Source organism: Copadichromis virginalis, linkage group LG18 (genome assembly GCF_057382275.1).
Source record: "Copadichromis virginalis isolate Kocher_CV1m ecotype Utaka linkage group LG18, C_Virginalis_male_GT1.1, whole genome shotgun sequence".
Lineage (NCBI taxonomy): Eukaryota > Metazoa > Chordata > Actinopteri > Cichliformes > Cichlidae > Copadichromis > Copadichromis virginalis.
Window position 1 is genome coordinate 19,840,712 of NC_140635.1, and position 23,023 is coordinate 19,863,734.

Here is a 23,023-nt window from a genome sequence, read left to right on the forward strand (position 1 = left end):
ATGTGTGTTACATTCTCAGTACACACAAAACCCTCTGTTCACTGTAAATGCTTGGATTTGGTTCAGTGTGCTTTTATCTGAGTGCATGTGTCCAAATATGTTGAATATGTTTGGACAAGAGCCATCATGAATGGTAGGAAGATGTGGAGCCATTAAGGGAGTGGGGGCTCACTAACCTTGGCTGACTTTCAGTTATCACAGCAGTGATTACCATCGCGCCATTGACGCCTCCGTGTGAGCAAAAACGTAGAGTCGTTGCTGTCTCGTAAAGCCACAATAATAAAAAATGCTGGATGTATGATCGCTCTGCATTACATATCATTTTAATGTGTTGAAAACCCTTTTCCAACAAAGCAAGTCAAGCACAGTGGTGCACATTAACACATGTTGAAAACCCATGAGCTAATTCACAAGAATAGGAAAACAAACAAACAAACAAAAAAAAAAAAATAGGAGCCTACATTAAGCACACCATAAAAAAAATACAAATACAAACAAATAGGCCACACAACATAAAAAGTGTCTATAAACAAGGTTAGACTGCTCAGAAAACACATTATTTGACAGAATGACTCGTCCCTTCTTTAAGTACTTCATCGTTAACGCTTCCTTGTAAAACTTTGATACTGAGAAGAATCAGCCTGATAGGTATGGAGGCAAGCATGACTTTAAACATCTATATTTGTTTTGGTGTCAGTTCTAGAGTTACTAAAGCACTTCCAGCAGAATAATGCACTGATTTATATGCAAATGAACATCCTAACAAGGACACAATTCAACAAAAAATGCGTAACACGTCAAAAACTGTCCTCAGCTGAGCCGCAGTTCATCCACCTGCTCCTTCCGTCGTGACGGTGATCATTGGCTTCATGCTACGAGCATCTGTGGGCCTGCGCCGCAGCTTCAGGAGCAAAGATCCACTGTGCGAGCATGTAAAACTCTATTAGCATAATGACTTCCCTGTTTAAGTGGATTGCAACAAACTGAGTTACATGCGTCTTTGACAAACTTTTGTCTGCGATGAAAGCAATATTTCTTTTCATCTTTCTCTCGGAAAGGATCGGGATTAGTAACAAAGTCACCAAACACGGTGAGTAAACTGAGCAGTTTTGTTTTGGCATGATCAGAATCTGCTGCGATAAAGAAGAACTCAGAAAAACACAATTCTTACTTTTCCTATTAAATCTGTCATTCGTGTATCTGCAGAACCAAAACCAACATTGTGTAAAATCGTCTAGGTTAATGATTCTTAATGAATAATGTCAAGCTTGTCTGATTTGATGACAGGTATTTATTTATTGTTTTACAGATAACATACTTCACAGGGTTACCTTAGAGGTAAAAATCTCCTGACAGAACTTGGTTTTGACTCGTCGGAGACAGCGAGGGGAAGATGAACATACTTTTTGTCAAGCACACATTGTAAACAACTGAGCAATATTTAAGTCTAAATGGCGTACCATAGAATAGGTGAGAGACAACAAAATGTAAGTAAGAAGATGTGCCTCTTGCTCGCAAAGACAAAAGTTTCATTTTTACAAAACAAATAATGGTCACTGACATTTTTCTACTTTTTTTTTTTTTTTAAGTGGCTGAGAGGTAGAATGAAGTATTTTCAGTTAAAACCAATGATTTTATTTCTTTGCTTTATCTTATCGTCATAATGAGCGAAAACATTACGAGTGAATAAGGAACCCCAGCCCTCTGATTATAATGTGAAATCTGTACAAACATCTCCATTGATTGCAATATCGTTTAATTTTTTGAAATATTTTTTATTGTGAAACTTTTTGTTTGTATCCCAAAAGTCCATCGTTATAAGCAGAGGAAATATTATTGAATTTTTCTGGTTAGGATTTCGTGGTACCTCGCCGTACGGTGGGGCAGTGAATTCCGTTTTTTCTTCTTCTTTTTTTTAATACTGCGAATAGCAACGTCAGTTCATGTTTTTTACATTTTTTGTTTGTTTTTCGTGGATGGAGTGTAGAGATGGATATATTCAGTTGGAAGTATCTGAATGAACGCTTCCGGGTCCTTCTGTGGGCGATGTCACTGACGAAGGAGTCGGAGCATCTTGCCAGCCACCGTTTGTCTGTAAAGACACAAGAAGACAAAGTTAGCGTGAATATGAATGTGATATGAAATATCATCATTCTTTATATTAAGGATGGGCTGCTAAATTGTGTCAAAAATCTCAAACACGATTAGCTTGGTTATTGTTCAGGGTTGTTATTTAACTGACTTTGGAGTCATCATGCATTTACAGAGCTCTTTTCTTCTTTAGTTTTCTCCAAACCAAATCACTAAAATTAAAACAAATAAACACAAACTACAGTTAATATGAAATAAAAAAAAAAGAGTGGTTCTAGATTTATAAGAAAAGAGTAAATAGAAGGAAAAAAAACATGTTTTTTACCCCAAAATAAAATATTCTTAGTAAAAACTCTCCTCCTCCTGTTTGTGTTGTGAACAAGAGTTAGGTGAGGAGTTTACCTCACAGGTTCATGCAAACCATGAGGCTGGAGCCTGGAGGTGTTTAACTCGGCTGGTTCTGATCAGATATAATAAAAACAATCTGCACGTTGGCATATTGCTACTCACTAACACATTATGTCCTGTTTTCTTTAAAATCAAAATATGCCAGGGATGACGCTGGTCACAACTTCTACACTTCGGTTTTGTGCAGAGTAAATTAATACGTTATAATGCGTTAATTAATCTGCAGACTCCTGTCAGAGCGAGGCTGGAATATTTTCTTTATGTTGAGCCAAATGACCACACAGGACAGTGGTATTAATCTGCCCATTGGACTCTTAAACAGGGAGACAATAAGACGATTTATAGAGCTTTTTGCTGTAAAAATGAAACTTCATCATATGCTCTCATTACAAGGGACTACCGGTGCACTACACCCTAGTTTTATAAAGTACCCATACGCCATACAGCTACACTGTAACTGATTATACTCTAATATCTACAGGAAGATACTATAATAGGTGTGTGCATATGTGTTAGTATGCTGGGTCACTACTGTAATTCACTGAGGTAAGGTTGCTTGGAAAAACTAATGAATAGTGAAGATTTCTTTGAAAATTACAGTTTTACTTTAAAATATACACAAACCTTTTTACAGTGTGCTGTACAGACTCACCCGTCCCCCCAGATATGTTCAAATAGAGCCAAATATTGAGCCCAACAAAAGCACTCTTTGCCTTCTATATGACATCTATGTAATATAAACCACACTACTTAATATTTACATCTTTAGTGTATTGATTGAAGATAATAAATGTGGAACTACACCTGCCAATAAAAAGGAGTACGCTATAGGTAACGCCTTCGAAAAATATTCACAGCAGAAGGTTTTGCTTAGCAGGTTTTGTTGTTAAATATATATGAAGAATACCAGGTAAACCCTAAACGTAAAAACAAATATAAAAGACTTCCTCAAAAGCAGTGATGTTGCTCCTAAAACCTCTAAATGAAAGCACTAAAAACTGTCAAACGATGCTTTCAGAAAAAGAAATAAATTATCATGCCACTTCTTTCACTTGGACCTCCACATGGTCGACATAATGTGAGATAAACAGCAAAGATAAAACAGCGAATACGCAGACCTTTCATATATCTCAGAATATACCCCTGAGATGGATGATAAAAGAATAAATTATCACAATAAAAAAAAAGCTCTTTAAAATGGAAGCCTTCTCAAATCATCATAAAAGGTTGGCTAAAGACCATTAATTGCAATTTCAACGCTATTAGTGAGTGCTGGGAATGTGCTTTGGCAGCCTCTTATTTCCAAACCCTGTTATTTTGTGTAAAGACCGTCTGTCATCTTATTCAGAAGCAAGAAGAGGGAAAAAAGAAAGAATGAGGAGGGGAAAAAAATGCATTTCCAGTCTCAGAGAAAGTCGACACCCACTAGCAATTTGAGGGGCTGTAATTGCTGTTCAAGAATAAAGAAGGAGAGGTGAACCACGAGAGTTCAGTCAGTAAATCTTAGAAAGAATATAAAAAAAATATCATTTGGGCTAAATAGATGCACGACTTCATTCATAAGCTTCAATAAAACACTGCAATTTTTGTTAGTAAAACTGTAAAAGAGCCTCATATTGTTAAGAATTTCCGAAATAGTTATTTCTATTCTTTTCTAAAGCTTTCAAAGTAAGTGTTTCTACTCAGGCTGGATCTGCGATCTATTTCACAACAAACAGCACAATTAGTTTTAATTATTTTTAATATATCGATTACTGCAATTTGAATTTTGCAGGGTGGCTCATTTGAGTTTTGGTGGGGTGGGGCTTGCCTTGACAATAAAAGCACTTAAAAACCAAATGCGTCGTTGAGCATCCAGTTCCAATTTATTAATGAAGCCATTTATGGTAGCTGCAGTTTAACCACTCATTTATGTATGACAATTACACTGCAGTCATGATACGCTACGTTTCTCTGAATTACTAATTCATTTGATATTTGATGTTTAAAAAAATCCTCAAAGACTAATGAAGATAAAAGAAAAAAGCATTTAGAGCAGAACAAAGTTTTTTATAATCCTCTACTACCTCCACATATAAAAAGCGTTTTTTTATGAACAAAAAGCAAAATTAATAAGAAAAAGAAAGAAGCCAAATTAGCTGCGCGACTGAGGTCAGAGATTCATAATTTGGTGTGTTGTTATTAGTCTAAATTACAGATGTAAAATGAGCCTGTTGCATGCTGCAGCGCGCTGGACGCGTCCTCGTTCTTATTTTAGCACGAGGGGTGTTGCAGGCTTGGCTGTCAGTGCTGCTGTTCCTGTGGATGAATGATCTGGCCAATGTGCTTGGACTGTTAGCCCAAAGCCTCGCTCTTTCTGTCCCTGTGACTGTCGTATTGATTCTGTTCAGCCCCGCTCGGCCTGTCGCTGTGGATCTACATGCTAACACACTGCCTCGAGTGCTGCCTGTCCCGCCCTGCCCGGCCCAGCAAGGAGACCGAGACAACTGGCTGAGGCTTTGACAGGCTGCTTAACGAGTTATTTTAAGGATTAGCAGCAACTCTGAACTTCTTTTTTTTCCAAGCCAGTCTTGGAGGGGGAAATAAATATGAGTCGTCCTACAGTGGCAATGACAGAGCAGCGTCTGGTGCGACGATGACACCTGTGTCCTTGTTTCTGTCGACTGCAGGTGCCTCGCTAACGCTAATATCCTCCGACAGGCTAGGAGCATGTCCAGCTACTCAGCCTGGTAGCTGCCTCGTTGCCTGCCACCATAGGGCACGACTGGGGCAGAAGACCGAGGGGGGTTGGGGGCAAATGGCTGGACAACAGCCCAACCCCGGCAAAGTCTGCTAAGTGGCATTTTAGTGTGCATACAGATTTAGGCGATATCACCAACATTGTGCAGCTGGGGAATCACTGCAAAGTAAAAGAGCAAAGAAGCACTGAGAAGGACAGAATGAGATTGTTTACAGGTCTTACGTTGATGCCCTGTGGACTGTACATCTGGCTGGCTGCGAGGCTGTCACTGTATCCTCCGGTCTGGCTGATAACATGGCGAAGGGTATCCACCTGGAACAGCGGGGACACAGACAAAAGGACCAGTAAGACAAAAGCTCTGGATAACAAAGACAGTAATGCACAAGGAAAGGTCAGTCTGATAGTAAAAGGGTATCATAAACAGGAAAAGGTTACAAACAGCGAATCAGAATGATTTGGCCTCTATTACAAGCTCGATAACAGACGCCACAAAAGGACAAAAACACAGGAGTAAATATAGGATAGCTAATTATCAATGTATTTGTTGTTCTTGTTGTATATTCTTATGTCCAGACTTGTGTCTTTTCTTTAAACTATTTAAAGTCGAGCAAACACTCAGATGAAGTGCCACAGTATCACCTGCTGCCAATAAAACCATGGTGTGATGCAGGATTTGTTCTACTGTTAACATTTTGTCATGCTCTTTCCAGATTCCACAGTCCAATTCATATTTCTTTATATTTGTTTTCCCCAGAAACACACTTTCCATATGGATTTCACAACAAATCTGACTGCTCTACCAACTAGACAAACATATATGAATTTGTACTTTGTGCCTTTTTTATACTTGCAAATCTTTGAGATTGAGGTCATTCATTCGTGATCAGAAAAATAAACCCTTTCGGGTTCAATAATTAAGGGCAAACCCCGAAGACCTTTTTATCTACGATAAGGGCCGTCCCTTCTGCATATTCATGAACAACCTAAAGCGATTGGCGTGCTGATCAGAACAGAAGAGGAGGAATGGAGGGAGAAGGAAGTGATGCCGAAAGCACTGAAACCAAATGAGGCCTTCACTACGGGTGGTGATTCCTTAATCCGTGGTGAGAGTTGTAACACTGCGTTGGTCATGACTGTCCACTGGGGCAAGGTCAGGGAGCTACAAAGTGCACCAGTGGCTATGTGAACTCTTGTCAGAGGTGCTGATGAGTGTTGCACCATTTCCAAAACTGTCCGCAGTCGTCTACTCAACTGTGGCTTGACAATGGTTTCTACATTAATGTAGTGCTTCAGGCTAAGTATAACCTCCGTTTCACAATGTAGGTCAAGTTATTGTGGGCATCTAAACTCCCAGACTGGTCAGCGGTTAAACCACATCACAAACGAGCTCAGGAATGTGCCAGTTTACGGCCACATGGGATGCTAAACTTGGAGAGGCGCCTACCTGGGATTGTATGTTGGCCCCAACCTGCCCCCCTTGGTACGAGTCCCCATTGAGGGACTGCACACTCATGAACAAGTCTCCGGAGTTTGACATGTTAAAAGAGCCAGCAGAACCTGAGAATACACAGAGGCAGAAGAAAAAGAAAGACGCGCAGACAGGAGGAGAAGGATCAGAAGAAAGGGGATAGTAACAGAGAAGAAGAGGGGGACAGAAAAAGGAGTTAAAATGAAATCATGCATAAGCACAAAGGCATTGAATGGGTTAGTTTGAGAGCGTGGCAGGCATTATGAAAAAGACTTTTTCTACAAAGTTGCACACAATAGACGCACTGAATCAACCAGCAAGAACAATCCGACAGGTTCTCGTTGTAAAACTGTTTAAGATCCAATTAAAACGAGCCTCATGGATCATATTACTGTTACATGTCCGTGCTGCTAGTGTTTCATTAAGGAAGTAATAATTGATCTGCAGGAAGACCCAAAGAATCGTATTCGTCCTTTAATGGACCCCAGCTCCCCAGATGTAAAGAGACCATCGCGTAACTTGATTTCAACACCCGGTCCTAATCCAATACAGTCGCAAAGTCTCTATATGACAAAAGACTCCGCTTGCCCTCTGAGCAGCTTAATGGCATACATGAGGTCAACCGGACAAGAGGCAGGAAAAATTAACGTCCACAAGACCAAGAGGTCAATAACAGAGAGAGAGAGTGAGAGAGAAAGAGAGAGCGAATGAGTGAGGGAGGAAGATAACGACGGCAGAGAAGAAAGGAAGAAAAATGGAAGAAGAACGGCAAGAAAGCCAAAGTGTATTACTGGGTTAATTAAGGAGAGCGTTCTGTTAGTCTATAAGAAACATCACCAGAGACTGAATTCTTGAGTTGTGGCTTTGGTATGAGAACATCAATACGCTCCATCTTACGCTTCTATCTGCTCTGGTGAACAACAAATATTGATAACGCCTCTATTGATGGAACTTGTTTCACTATAGCCCAGCGGCCTTTAATCAGAGCCCGAAGCTCACCTGCTGAATTGGGAGTAGATGGGGAGTTGGCCTGGCTGCCGTGAGCGGACACGCTGGTTGCATTGACTGCAGTCCTCGCTGCATACATGTTGGCCTCTTCTTGGAACTTGCTGATGTTTTTCTTGTATCGGATCCTCTTGTTCCCGAACCAGTTTGATACCTGTCAAGACGGTAGCAAGATAAATAAAAGCAAATATAAGATGATACTCTGCACACCTAAAAAGTCTGAGTCATGCCATGTACACCAGTTAGCACAATAACCTCCTCTCTTCTTTGCACGGTATTTCATGTTGCTTGCGAATTAATTCTCATGGAACAGAGCAATATGGAAAGCCCTCCATCCACTTTCTTCTGCTTATACAGACACCCAGACCTCCCTCTCTCCAGCCACCTCCTCCACCTTATCTGGGGGAAAACTGAGGCCTTCTCAGCACTACAGAAATATAACAGCAGTATTCCAGTAGCACTCTTCTTGTTTTGATGAGGACTTCATGGACCAGATTTAACTTTTTCCTGCAGTTGAACTGCAAATGACTGTTACCACCTAACCTAGAACCCATTTCATGTATTTCTACAGAAAAATAATCTGCTATTGAAGATAAGTCAGAAAAATAATCTTGTATTGGTGCAAAAAACCCCAAAACAAAACAAAAAAATTTGCAGATGCATGACACTGCAAAGCTGCTGAGTCCAAAGTTGAAGCAATCACAAGAAATTCACTAACGACTCTTATATGCAGATTCTCTGACATTTACTGTCATAGAAATGATACCAATTCATGCTGCATAGTTACACTGGCTGGCTGACTGGCTCTCCAATAAAACAGCCCAAGGCAGAAGTGGCTCTGCACTTCAAGCAGGTAAATGATCAACTTTCCATATTCAGCTTTTGCCACGCTCTACATGTTTGAATTTGGTTGCTATTCCCTGTGAGTTTTTTAGCCCTATTCAAATTAGATTTTTGGGTGGTCGTCTTTATTACTAGTATTTATTTAAGAAGTGATGGAAAATTATAGCCAGCGTACCAACTGAGTAAAAAAACAAAACAAAAAACAATGAAACAACCCAAAAAGAAAAACGAGGATCCATGATAAAGCAAAAATGTTACAGTACAAAAAGAAAATGCATGCAAAAAAGAAGCTTTTATAGTTAAAGTCTTTGTAACTATCCAGTCTTTCCATGAAAAAACTGTGAATCATTTTTTCATCAACTGACTGTCAAATGCTCCTGGAAAGGTATTGGTAGCTTTGGAAACTACTGACAACTTGGTAAGAAAACCAACTGTTTTTAATGTGAGTGTTTCTAATGGTAACCCCAGGCTGACAGGGCTCCCGACCGCTGAAGCACAGAGCCCTGCTGATTTAGAATAATTGAATTGTTTTTGAGCAACACACTTACCACAGAGCCTAATTTTCTCAATTTGCCTAGGATCTTACCTGTGACACTGTGATGCCACATTTTTTGGCCAGTTCTTCTTTGGCCTCCTCGCTGGGATAGGGGTTACTGAGATGGGAGTAAAAATACTCGTTTAGGATCTCTGTCGCCTGTTTGTTGAAGTTCCTCCTTTTTCGCCTGATCAGAAAAAACACAGAAGAGAAAAATGACTCCTCCCTTGCACCATCAATAATCAATAACTGTAATAACAAAATCAAATGGAGTGATAACAAAAAAGCAGCTTAGAGTCAAATAGAAATATAAGTACATATGAATAAGATTTAGTTGGGGGCGCACAGACACACACCTGGCATCAAGAAAGCGTGAGCGCAGGATCATAACAGCTTCACAGGTGCTCTGCTTCAGCTGCATCTGAATGGAGCTGAACTTGCGGTGGATGATGCTGACCATGCGCTCGATCTCTTTGGGCGAGATGGGTCGTGTTCGAGACTGCTCCCTCAGCAGGTTCATCACATGGGTGGTGAACTCATTGCACGCCTGGATGCACAGACAGGCAGGATTCATAAAAAGAATAACTATCGCAGAGGCTCGACAGCTTCAGACAGAACAAAAGGATGAAATTGGATTCTGGTGAGCCTGCACCTTCACTGGTAAGCCTTGGCACGAGCAGTGCTGACAGTGTAACAGCAGTAGTGTTAGAGGTAATAAGAATAGTCTGAATTAAAGCGGCAGACACGCAGCGATGTTTCAAGCCAAACAAATGTGGCAGCGGAGTCATACAGCGGAGGCAGCGAGCACTTGCAGTGCTCTGAATATTAAAAAGACTTCTCTTCAATAGCAGAGAGAATGTGACAAGTGAAGAGAAATCTAAAATGACAGCAGGCTTTCAGTCCCGTTCATGTTCAAGAGGTTTAAACTGTCTCCCTCTCTTTTCACTCCATCTTTCCGTCTACCTCGTTCTCTCTCTGTCTGAATCAGTCACTGGATATGACTGCATTCAGAGTCAAGGTGTCTGTTGCTTGTCAACACCAGGGTTACGTCAGTCAAAGTGATGCACTGAGCAGCCGTTCTGCTTGCACACACACACGCTAGACACTACTCACTCATACCACGTGAGGTGTACATAGCGTGGTGACACAAAAATGCTCAGGTGTATATTGGCTTTGACAGTTAGCGATGACTAGCCTTCCTCGGAGAAGATGACAAACCCAGAACGCTTTGACTTCCACGGGAATGACAAGATGTTACAGTCTTTGGAAAAGAGCTGGTGTGTGACTGATATAATGGCTGTTTGCCTGCTGAAGATAGCATCTCCGAAAGGCTCGGCTTGCCTGTCCCACGAGTGCTGATTTCAAGAACATTATACTCTTAGACTGACAAAATTACTTAAACATCCTCAGGAAAATATCTCGTCTGTCCTTTACCAACTTATTCCTATTTAGGCTGGCAGCGTGGAGCCTCTCCCAGCATGCAAAGGGCAAGAAGATCTGGTCTGGACGGGACGTTAGAAAGCTAAAATGAAAAGCCAGATCCTCAACATTACAAAAACAGTGAGGTCATACTGACAGAACGGCAAGATCTTCCATCCACATTGATTTTTGGAACTGCTGAAATTTATGCCAACAATTCTCACAAAATACAGATTCTGTATCCATCAACATGAAAGTGCAACGTTTTGCCTTTTTTCAAACACTTAACACCAAAGAATAGAAAAATCACATTTTTGCTGACAAAAGGTTTTCTCTAATAAAATAATGAATTTACACACAGGATTCCTTGTTACATATATCCATATACACAATCCAGGAAAAAAGGGAGTTTCGTACCATTGACTGGCTCATGGGCACATCAATACGGGAGATCATCCTTTTAAAGGGGGGTTAAATTTATGTGTCTTTCGTTGAGCAAAGGGCTCAGTTTTCAGGAAAAAAGCCTCACTTACATACAGCTTATGTATGCACTCGCATTATACTAAAACAGCAACATAAATAACTTGTGCACACAGAGGACCTGAGCTAAATCCGTGATCCATGATAGCTGAGGAAGTGTTGAATGTGTTTTGAAGCAACGTGTAATAAAGAATGAGCTTGCTTTACCCCCACCTGCTCGTACTTCTCCAGCTCCGTGTGGTAAATTTGCCGGATCTGAGACAGCTTGGCCCGATAGTCAGAGTGCTCTGCTGAGTTGTCGGCGCCAACGCCGCCGGTGGCTGCCGCTGCGGCGGCCGCAGCTGCCGACCCGCCGCCTTTCTCCGGTCCGGCCACGCCCTCCGCCAGCAGCATGTTGTCCAGTCTCATCAGCTGGGGGTCTGGAGGCTCCTCCTCCTGGGCACCTCGAATACTGAGCACTGTGGAGGACAGAAGAAGAGGTCACGAGAGCAATGATGTAATACGGGCCGATCTGCATGGGTGTTCAAAATGACTGTGGGTATAAAAATTTTACAGCGCCTGAGAAAGGAGTCTTAAGTATTCTTCCATTTTACTGAGTAGACACCCTGAAATACAGGCGTCATTAAAAGAGTTCAAGTCCACGCCATAAAAACCTGCAGCCTTACACAGGCTGGCAGCTGAGCGAGAGCATAAAACTATCATTTCATTATTTTTGACTATCATTTCATGCAAAAAAAGAAAAAAAGAAAAACGACACAGACTCCTACCAGAGTTTATGTTTCATGTCTCTAGCTGAGGTTCAGTTTCTAGCTGAGCGCTTTATTATCCTGTTAATGTCTAAACAGAAAAACAAAACAATTATGAGTCCTGCCAGAGTTTGAGTTAAATAAAATAGTCCCAGTGCCATATTTACACACAGAAATGAAAAATGATGAGTACATTAAAGAAATATAGTAACATTAATCATAATTAAGAGTTCAAAATGCATCACTTAACAAAGAAAATATTCTTTCAGTAGGAATAAATCTAACATTTGTTTCAAGCTGTATCCATATCTCTCCCTTCTGTACACGGCCTAATAACAGCACGCCTCGGACGCTGGTGCCACAGCCACTGTTTAGATAGGACAGCGTCTGAAGCTAAACTGAAGCTTCTCATACCTACAGGCGCTCAGCTCTCGGCTGACACTCATCTCCCATGGTGTGGAGAGTGAAGTGTAAACACAGCAAAGACAGGCCTGCTGAGGTGGACAAGCACAAATGACATACCACACCACAACACGCACAAGTGCAGGCTCAGCTCGCACGAAAACTCTCCGCCGGTGGCTCTTCTAACACTATTTTAACTGTGCACAAGTGGTTCACCCTCACTTTCAAACAGAGAACGAGGTTTTTTTTACTGCCCTGCCTCTTTCTGCCACCAGAAGGCTCCCTCGGTAAAGAAGCAGAGCGTCCTGCTTTTCAGCGAGCAGCTGAAAACAGCCGACCAGGTGCAGCCCCTCCGTTCCATCCCCTGTCTTCAAGGACAAAGACAAAGCTGCCACGACATTTGTCATGCACACTTTAATCCACACATCAATCAAAATGCTTAAAGAGGACGGTCTTACATTACATACTGTACGTCCCTTCCGTGATGGCTGTAGGCAGTGAGGGGATGTGACAGGCTGTGTGACAGAGAAAGCCATATTGTAGCTAAACAGTCTCAGGTCACAGCGACGGCTCCTTTGTAATGAGGATGTAAGGCTGAGACGCCCTGTGACCTTTCCGGGGAGCAGGGGGTCCAGATGGATTCCAGGAGCCGCGTGGGGAGCTTGTCTACCACAGTCCACCTCTTTTCAACTGCCCCCCCGTCACCACCCCGACCACCACATCCACCCCCTCCACCTTTTTCCCCCCTTCCCTCCCTTTTTCTCCTCCAGCAATAACATCATCCATTCCCATCAGCTCCAACACGTGAGCAAGCGCAGCTCAGGAGGCAAATGTCAATGGCTATCAGACGGCTGGAAAAGGTCAGGAGTTCAGATGGGGGGGAGTGGGCGCATGTGCGCGAGTGTGTGTGTGTGGGCGCATGTGCACATGTGCTGGTAGATGAATATGTGGATATTTTTCATGTGAATCACACCAGCGGGAAATTATAACACTCGCCAATTTGATTCTGACAAAATAGTGGCACATCCCTACCAGAGGGGGAATCTAATGAGCCTAAGAGTGATTTATTCATTCCCTCCAAGTCCCCGAGTGCACAACTAAAAGCATGAAATGGATTAAATAAATACAATTAATAAGGAAAATCAAACAATTCACTGTGCTGTGGCATAATTACCCCAACCACAGCCATCAGCTTTATTTATTTCTGTTCAGTAATAGCAATGAAATCGATTAGACCTCAATGCCAGTCAAAGCGCTCGTCGTGAACTCTGCGACCACGGACTATACATTAACGTAATCACCTGACAAAGGCGAGTGCCCTCTATTAAAATAAGTCACCCGCTCCCAACAGTTGCACAACAACAACAACAATGGCAGCAAAAAAGAGAAGAAAAACTCTTTAACACACACTTTTGACTTTCTCTGGTGGCGACAAAGGAGCGGAGAACGCCCCACTCTGCGATTCTCTTATTCCACGGACAGTCACAGATTAGTATCTATAAAAGGAAGATGGCCATCATCTCATCTTGATCATTACCGACAGACTTAATTGAACAATGAGAGGACGCAATTCCCCTCTCTGTCGCTTCCTCCTTCCCTCCCTCCCTCCATCCTTCCTCCTGTCGTCTCTCCTTCCCTTTGTTTGCACGTTCTTGTGTCAATTCTTTCCCGAGATTTGGGCCACCAACCCCACAACCACCAAAAAAAAGGGCAAAAATAAATGTGCATCGCAAACTATTCTCGAGCCACTTCCTATATGATGAATGGACTTCTAAGAATAAGCCTTTGTTTTGCTTATTGACAGGATTAATTTATGCCGTTTTACTTCCTTAAGAGCTGGCTCATGCCCATCGCCGCACTGCCTGCTGTTTGCAGACAACAGGAGTGTAAATAAACATGACGATTAAGCCACCCACTCATACAGGGAGACTCAAGGTACAAGGAACGCACACACACACAAACACACATGCAAACACACTGGATGAACAAATGTAAGCACTCTTAATAATGAGGAAGCACACAGTAAAAAAAATACACAGCTACGCACATTGCCGGACTACCCTGAGCACCCAGCCTGGCGCCCTGCAAGCTTTTTTAAATGAAAACATGTTTAATTAATGACGTCAAAGTATTCTGTCACAATTAGGAAGATTTACAATCAAACAAGGCAGCAGTGATGTCCCTGACAGCCACGATGAAAGTTTAGCCTTCTTGCCTCTGACTGGCAGCTAGCAGCCAACACTGGACTGGATCCATTTCCCATCAATACAGTAATGCAATACACTCCACAGCCCCGTAGTGTGTATGTATGTGTGCGTCCTCTCTCTTGCCTAGCTCTTGTCCACATCACATGACCCCAGAGAGGACCAGGCAGTGGCTGTGCTCTGTATTGATTGTGTGGGCAAACGTCATCTTGGGTTTCAGCAGTTAATAAATCAGGCCTGCTCCTGACACAAACGCGTGTGTGTGTGTGTGTGTGTGTGTGTGTGTGTGTGTGTGTGTGTGTGTGGGCCTGTCACAGACCAGTCAGCAGGAGTGAAAGCGACAGCCACATGATAATGTAACATCACCACCATTCATCCCTGCCACACAGCATTCTGAGACAAAACAACAACAACCTAGGAACCTGAAAAAAGCAGCGTGATTTACAGCAGACATGACAAGTATCACTAATACAAATCCTCCCCCCCCCCCGCGCCTTCAAGGAGTTCACCATCCTGCCCTCATCTGCATCTGATACAAGCCCAATAACGCAGTCTTCATAAGAGGCAGCACTGAGCCATATCTCATGCAGACACGACGTAGAGGTGAACTACATTTCTACACAATGCTATTATCATCAGCGAGAGCACTAAATGAATATTGCGTTACATTACGTCCAATTTACGGTATGCGCTGTGTGATCATTCCTCCCGAATTCGATTTGGGCTTTAATAAAGAAAAGGACAATCGTTACGAATTCGCCAATCAGACATCTCGACAAAATATCAGCCGTGAAAACATTTAGATTCTTCATCCTTAAAGTCCTTTTTTGCCATGTTTCTGCAGGATGTGTGATTTATGCGCGAACTTTCTCCGGCTCCGTACGTTCTGTCAATGAGATAATGGAAAGCTGTTTAAAGATTACTGCGCCGATTTAGCGTCGCGCACCTATAACACTGTCTGACTCACAATGGACAGTTAAATGGACACATTTTAAATTCCATTCATTCTTCCTTAGTGTCAAAATATGGCACCTACATTACCCACAATTCAACGGCTCAAAATAATACTGCATAATAGCAGAGACGGCGACATGTGTCAGCCTCTTTCTAGTGCTCCTTAAGACCTGCAATCACACTGTGATGTGGAGCTCTCTTTAAACGTGGCCCAGAGATAATTCTCCTCTCCAGCGTGCATTGTTTCATTGAACTGCTTGCTTTTGGTTTATTTCTGATGCACTGAAACTATTTTAAATTTGATTAATATCGCGGCAGTTCAAAGGGTAATTCCTCTCAAAGCGAGGTGAGGAGCTCACAATTTTAGCCGCGAAAGAGTACGTATTTCAGCATCGATCTGTAATTTCCAAAGCCCTGTCGTTTTGTGCGAATTACAGCACCAAGCTCAAAGATATTAGGTTACTAAATCGACTGCAAAAACTGGAATCCTCACGACAGGGAGCTGCAGCAGGCGATGCCGGTCAGTTTTTGACCCCTGCATTCGTCACAATACTCTGTGATTGAATTTTCTGTCAACTCGCCGATCAGGTAATCACTGTTTCATCTGTACAGACGAGTCCGACGGCACTGATCTCGGCTTTCAAGCTCGACACTTCAATGCTCACAGTTACAAACACATTTCACTTGGTAGCGGGAAAGCAATCATCATAAAACGCGGTATTGTGACATTTTTCAAACTGACCCCACAGAGTTGAGGTAAACTACTGAGCAATGCAATTATCATTACCGAGAACACTGAATGAATATTATGTTATATTAAATCCAATTTACTGTATATGTGGTCATTTCTATTGAATTGAATCTGGGCTTTAATAAAGAAAGGACAATCATTATGAAATTACTAATCATAGCTCACAGCCTGCGCATGAAAACTCTTTAACACTGAGCTGTTTACAGGGGCAAGAGACGAGTTGGGGTTCTTTTTTTCTGACTTATTGTCATGAAGTAATTAAGGCTCGATTGCGTAACCAAAGCAGGAAGAGGATATAATGATGGACATGGAACAAGTATGGAAACCAATATGGAAGCAAATATGGAAACTGGCTGACAAGTGAAAAACACCCATGTTTGTTGGAGGAAAGCAAAAAAATAAAAGGAGAGTGAAAGAAACTGAAAGTTTAGCATTTTTTCAGTGTATTTGTTTTTTTTTATTCGCTTTAAAATTTTCCATTTACTGCCAATTAGTTTCCAGCTCATTTCATTTTAGCTTTTAAATTCCTTTTTAGTTGAATTTTTATCCGTATTCGTGTTTTTTCTTTATTAAGTGAGGCAGGGGTGGGCCATTAAATTTCCCAAGGGGCCATATAGAGTAACTGGGACACCAGTGAGCTTATAAAGAGATAAAAATTAATACTGAGCAGAAATGAGTTCAGCTTACTGGTCCCAGTTACTTACTGTTGGCCCATGGGAAAATTAATTATCCTTTTTTTTTTGTTATACAGCTAATTATTGTACGTATTTATTATTATCAGTGAGTAGGGGCGTGCTTGTCCGGTGCCGCTTTAAGGAGTCCTAAAATGTTTTCCACTTCAAGCTCAAAGCGAGATTTGTGGCTATCCATGAACTCATGGGAAACTTTCTCAGGCCCAAAATGTTCTCTCCATCACCAGATAATGGGAAGCTGTACAGCCTCAGTACACAAGGGCATAGTCATAAAGTACCGCTAAAAACAGCTTTATGTTTTATCAGCCATCTCGAGTATCATGTGCAGAAAAGGGGCAGAGCTGAAGTGTTGTATCTGTCACTGGGTGGGGGGATGGGGACACAAAAGGACAAGGAAAAACACCAGAGAAATACTGGAGAGACAGACAGAGATGAGGAGATGTGGATGGTGCTGGCAAGGAGTGATGGAGAGAGAATGAGAGGCGAAAAATAGAAATGGAATAGGAAAGCGAGGTGTCAATTAAAAAAATGAACCCCAGTGCATTTGGGAGGTGACAGCTGGTGGGAGACGAGCTGACAGGCGTCACATTAGGCGGATTTGGTGGCCGCTCCCCTCATCCCTTGCTTTTTTTTTTCTTCCCCTCTGTCTCTCCCCTTCTCCGGCTTTCTCCACTAGCGACCGGCAGTTTCTCATTCGGCGGCAGCAGCGGCGGCGGTGGCAAGAACTCAGCTTGGTGTTTTTCAGAACAAGTTCCCCCTGCAGCTACTCCTAATAACGGTAATTATCGTCATCATCTGAGGCTTAAGCAGGCCAGTTTGAGGCCTGAGGGGCTGGCCTGATAATGAGGCAGCCAGCGCCAGAGGAGAAGACCATTCAGTGCACCGCCCTGCCACCAACGCAGAGCACTCCCATTTAAAAGCCTTCATTAAAATAATTCATTATTCAAAATAGGCAATACATTAGCCCCTGGGTGTCTGTCTCTCTTAAGGTGTCTTAAAAAATATATATCTCCTTGATTGAATCAAACTCATGCTCAGCCCATGCAGTTCCAACTGCTCGAGGCTGCGTAGCAACTGAATAGCTGAGAAGTCACAAGCTTGTGGACCAGCGAGCTGCACAGGCGGCCTGCAAGCAGAGAGACAAAGATGTCTCTGTGGAGAGAGGACAGTCCACAGGATACCACAAAGTACACAAAGACTGGTCGTATTCATTTTTGGATAAACGTCAGGCAGGGTTTGGCTTTTTTTTAAAAATCTATTTATTTTTAGATGTTTTATAAGATTTTTTTCACAATAAGACAGGTGACAAGAAGAAGAGAAGAAGAGGGACGAATATACAGGTGCCAGAATTTTAACCATACATGCTGAATTTATCGTCTGCCCATTTTTTGAATCTGATATTCATGGACTTTAAAGAGAGTGGCCGGGCGTATGAAACATTGGCGTCAATCCTTCATGGGCTTCAGTACTGGCAGAAAAATTCTAGCCTCATAAAAGGGTGGGCCAACGCATCAAACAATGTCTCAAAACTACTGGCAAAGTAAAATGAGTTTCAGCACTGATGAGATATTTGATCCATGAAGCCCCATTTTTTAGGCGAGCTGTCAATATTTTTTTTCCCCTGCTGTTTAAGTAGCTAAACAAACCCCTTTTTTTCAGCCTCTAATCAAATGCCAGCGCACTGACGCTGTCCTGGGCAACAGTTGGTGAGGAGGTGATGTGTGAAGTGTTCGGAGCCAGGAGGAGGTTGTCCGTGATAGTTAGCGTCCTGCCCTAACTGCTGCCCTACAAGCCCTCCCAACGCACCAGGACGAGACACAAAACAAGAGGTCCACTAAAACAATCCTCCTCGAGTCCCCGCGGTGTGTGTTCCTGTGCATGGCACATTTCATAAGGCCTCGCTCTTTGACTGGTGATGAGTTTATGCGACGGTAATTAACAGTAATTAATCCTTAATTACAGCAATTAGCAGAGTCGCAGTAAATTAAGCCACATCTGGAGGCACGGAGCAGGGCGAGACGAGTAGGGGTGGGTTTTGACTAGCGGGGGGAGGCAGAACCCACGTGACCGAGATTGTTTAGGTCTACCTGGGATGCCCAGGGTTGCCATCCCTGCTCAAGGCAGTTTGACGGGAGCTGTGATACACTGTGAGATCTCAGAGGTGGATGATGGGGCAGGGTCTGATGAACACGAAAGGCTGAGAGACGAGGTTCATTGCTGAACAAAATTGTTTCATCTCAGGGAGAAAGGCTCCCTTAAGCTACCATGCAAGGACACCCACCATATGGCCGCTCATAGACAGTAGTGCTTGTGGTTCTGCTTCGCTGTGCTCGGCTTCACTCGACAACATGTGAACATGAATTTTTACACAACCGTCACCGCAAAGCAAACCTGGCTCACAGTCTGTGGAAGAAGGAGAAGGAAAAAAACTACACCCACTTTCTTTTTTTACAGGGGAAAATATAGAGAGAACAGAAACACAGAGATGCCGCCGGGACATTTTATTACTAACATGATGCACAGAGCCTATTCACAGTCACATGGCTCAGTCTGCGCTATCCTATACTATTAAAAAAGATTCTGAGTGGTTACTTAGATTATCCCATGATACATTTCATGCCCACTGGGAGCAATATCTCCAATGATGACAATGCGTCCCTCCATAAAGCACAAGTGGTCACTGAGTGCTTTGAATGGCATGATAATGATGTTAGCCATATGCCTTCTGCAAATAGATCCTTTTGTCTTTTCTATATATAGATAACCTACAGCATATACATTATCTGTGCATCAAGGAAAAGTGACATCAGAGCCAGATCCAAATGAGATAAGTGCTAGTGTTGTGTGCTTCTTGACTGGTCAGTAGTTCATTTGTTCTGTTTTAGAGACAACATTTGTATATTTCATGGATTAAATCACTGGTAGCTGTTCAGCTTCCCTCATTTGTACCATACAGCAAAATCTCTGAAGCTTTCCACAAGTTTAGATCACACTCCAGCAAATCCATAAAAGACACTTTTGTTGCCACATGATAAGTCACAGCAAAGCTAAAAATATCAGCACACTTTCCTGGAGGATGAATTTCCGGGATTTAAGCTATAGCCGCAAGAACAACTACTCTTCTTCACTCGAGCTGCTGCAATTAAGCACAACGTGGAGGAATTTTGGACCTGCAATGCTGTTTTATGCTTCTGAACTACATTTCAGAGGCAAATTTACTTTTTACTCCACAACATTTTCATGACAGTCATTATTTTGCAAATGGCAGATTTACAAAGAAAGCATATCTTAAATGAATATCAGTTAAAGAGTAATTAGTTTAAATGACTGCAACGAAAATTATGTTCATATTAATAATGTGAACATCTGTTTAATCAGCACATTTTTATTACTTTTGTTACTTAAAGTATTTGATTGAATTCAAATAACTATCACAGAAGCTTTATTAGTTAGTGTGTGGGCCTCAACGTATCTCTGCTAATAACAACAGAGTTTAACTTTACAGCTTTTCTCGATCGCTTTGGTGCAATTCTCACATCAGAAAAGACATTCTCACTACTCTTGCAGTTCTCAAATCAGTAACGCAGCCACATTAGACGTGATACACTTCTCACTTGAATCTCGCAACTCTAATTTATATGATGTAGTCCCGAAGTGGGCCATTAATTTTCCAAGGGACATGCTGTGTTGGACTGCACTGGTGTTTTCAGCCAAATTACTTCAAACTTGTATAAACTAATAAAGAACAAGGCCAGGAACACAGGGCCAGTAACAGCACTAAAACTGCCCTTCAGTTAGAAGCAAACATAAACACAGAGCATACTCTTAGCCTTGTGTCATGGCACCTGTGACATGGCAATGACACACGGGCTTGTACTATACGTATGCACTCATTGGTCACTTTATTAGGTACACCTTGCTAGTATGCGGTCGGACTCCCTTTTGCTTTGTTGCTGTGCTGCTCAGCACAACAAGGTGCTGGAAACAGAGAATTTGCTCCATGCTTACATCATAGCATCACACAGTTGCTTCAGATTTGTCAGCTGCTCGTCCAAGTGTGGTCCAAGTGCAGCCCATCTGTGCCACGTTCGATGTGCTGCGTGTTCACGGATGCTCTTCTGCACACCTTGTTGGTAACGAGTGGTTGAGTGAGTTTTTTTCTTGCCTTTGTATCTGCTTGAAGTAGTCAGGCCATTCTCCTCTGACCTATGATTACGAAATATAAGGTATTTTCATCCAGAGAACTGCCGCTCACAGATATTTTTAGACCGTTCTCTGTAAACCCAAGTTGTGTGGGGAAAATCCCGATCGATCAACAGTGTCTGAGATACTCAGACCAATCTGTCCGACACTAACAATAATGCAACGTTCAGTCACTTTAGCAGGCTGTCTTGACCATGTCTGCATGCCTAAATGCTTTGAGTTGTTGACCTGTGATTGGCTGATTACTTATTTGCATCAAGGAGCAGCTGAACAGGTGTACCTAATAAAGTGGTTTCTTAATGTATGTAGATGAATTTACTGGATTACACAACAGATGGTGCTGTGACCAGATTGTATTTATTTTCTTTGCCTGTTTTCTGATGCATACAGTTTCACAAGTATTTAGCTTTTGGAGATTTCAGCAATTTTGCAAAGTTTTAAATAAATCCTTCACATTTTATTTTTGTTTCTGGACACTTTTTAATGTACATTAGGCCTTCATCTTTGCTCTACTCTCTGTCAGTAAGATTTTTAATAAAAATGTTTTTAAAAGAATTTGATGTCTAAGTTTCAATACAGTGGTGAAATGTTTGTTTTTTTCATTCATCAGAGTTGAAGTGCTTGACTGATTTCTCATGTTTTGATATGTGTGAAAAAGAGAACTGCATTAAGAGTGCTGACAATGATTTTTCTGATGTGAGAATTGCACCAAAGCAATTGAGGAAAAACTGTAATTAGCAAAACAAAAAATGAACAACTTTAACAATTAACTGTATTTGAATTTGTTTTATCTGATCTATTCAGGTTTTGCACATAAACATGAAAAGGTGAAACAAGTAACAGTCTGTCTGTTCTTTAATAAAAAGAGAGGACAAATGTTTATCTAAAAGATAAAAATGACTCTTCTTTATAAAATCCTGAGGTGGGCCATTCGTTTTCCCAAGGGATCTTATGAGAAACTGGGACTGTTGTGGAGGGCCGCATCAAAAAGCTTATAAGGGGCAGTCTAATCACAGATACCCACACCACCGTGTATCCAGCCACCTCCTCCAGCTCTCCTGTAGGCCAACGAGGTGCTCCCAAACCAGCTGAGAGATGTAATTCCTCCAGCAAATCTGGGATCTGCCCAGGGGTCTCCTCCCAGTAGGACATGCCCAGAACACCTCAACTAGCTGCTTTCAATGTAGTATTGGAGTAGTATCAAGTTTCAACTCTACTCCGAGCTCCTCCTGGATGAATGAACTCCTTGTCCAATCTCTAAGGCCCGACACGCTCTGGAGGAAGCTAACTTCTGGTTTTCTGGTCACTACCCCCAGCTCGTGGCCATAGGTGAGGGTAGGAATGCAGGGTGACTGGTGAATCGACCAAATCACTGGCAAGGATCTTACGATCTTATCGCCGAATAAAATAATTTGTTTGTAAATGTCAGAAATCTGCAACTGAGCATTTTGTTGCATGAAGCCATTCTGTTTGTGATGCAAAGCCGAAAAACAAAAACACTCACATTTGAAAAACTGGAGTAAATGTTTGATCATTGTTTTTGTAATACAATATGTGCGATCAACTAATTTAATCAAGCAATTAATCACCATGAAGTATAATACTTGATTGAAACACATTATGCACTCAATATTTGCACACTAATAGATCCTTTGAAAGCAGAACGGATTCGCTTATCTCATGCTCGTCATCAAAACAAAAGTAAAGACTGCACCAAGGCTCACATTCATGCCCGAATGCTTGATGGGTTACAAGTTGCCAATAATGCTGCAACACTTGGGAGATATGCCCGAGCAGGAAATATCATCTTTCCCCGCATTTATCAGGCAAGCTTCACACCAAGAGAAAATAAGTCATAGTGGCTTTGTTCCTGCTGCGTGTGCAGTTTGTTAGGGTGCTGTCACAACTACAGAAATCCCTCTGAGGTTTGCTGTTTTGCCAGGCCTGATGTTCAAACGCAGACTAGTAATGCTCAGTGTGCCCTGAGCTGTAAGGAAAGAAAAACAATGTAAGCAATCACTGTCCACGAGTGAGACCACCTCCGCTGCATTCACTCATTTTTCTTGGCTTAAAATGTTTGTT

At 42.0% G+C, this 23,023-nt stretch overlaps 1 protein-coding gene across 3 annotated transcripts in view; it reads right to left on the reverse strand.

Moving 5' to 3' along the window:
• Nucleotides 1–296: 296 nt before the first annotated feature.
• The window catches only part of pbx1a (pre-B-cell leukemia homeobox 1a), a 91,622-nt gene continuing 68,895 nt past the window's right edge, over nucleotides 297–23,023 (reverse strand). Inside the window, exons 6-12 of one of the 3 annotated variants that reach the window (XM_085439621.1) lie at nucleotides 11,203–11,447; nucleotides 9,447–9,637; nucleotides 9,142–9,277; nucleotides 7,707–7,866; nucleotides 6,684–6,796; nucleotides 5,462–5,551; nucleotides 297–2,092 (exon numbers count right to left, since the gene is read on the reverse strand). In XM_085439621.1, coding sequence (XP_085295747.1) covers nucleotides 2,000–2,092; nucleotides 5,462–5,551; nucleotides 6,684–6,796; nucleotides 7,707–7,866; nucleotides 9,142–9,277; nucleotides 9,447–9,637; nucleotides 11,203–11,447 — 1,028 coding nt within the window. In that variant the 3' untranslated portion in view covers nucleotides 297–1,999. Of the gene's footprint in view, nucleotides 2,093–5,452; nucleotides 5,552–6,683; nucleotides 6,797–7,706; nucleotides 7,867–9,141; nucleotides 9,278–9,446; nucleotides 9,638–11,202; nucleotides 11,448–23,023 lie in introns of all 3 variants that reach the window. The other 2 variants (XM_085439620.1, XM_085439622.1) reach the window with 2 other exon arrangements.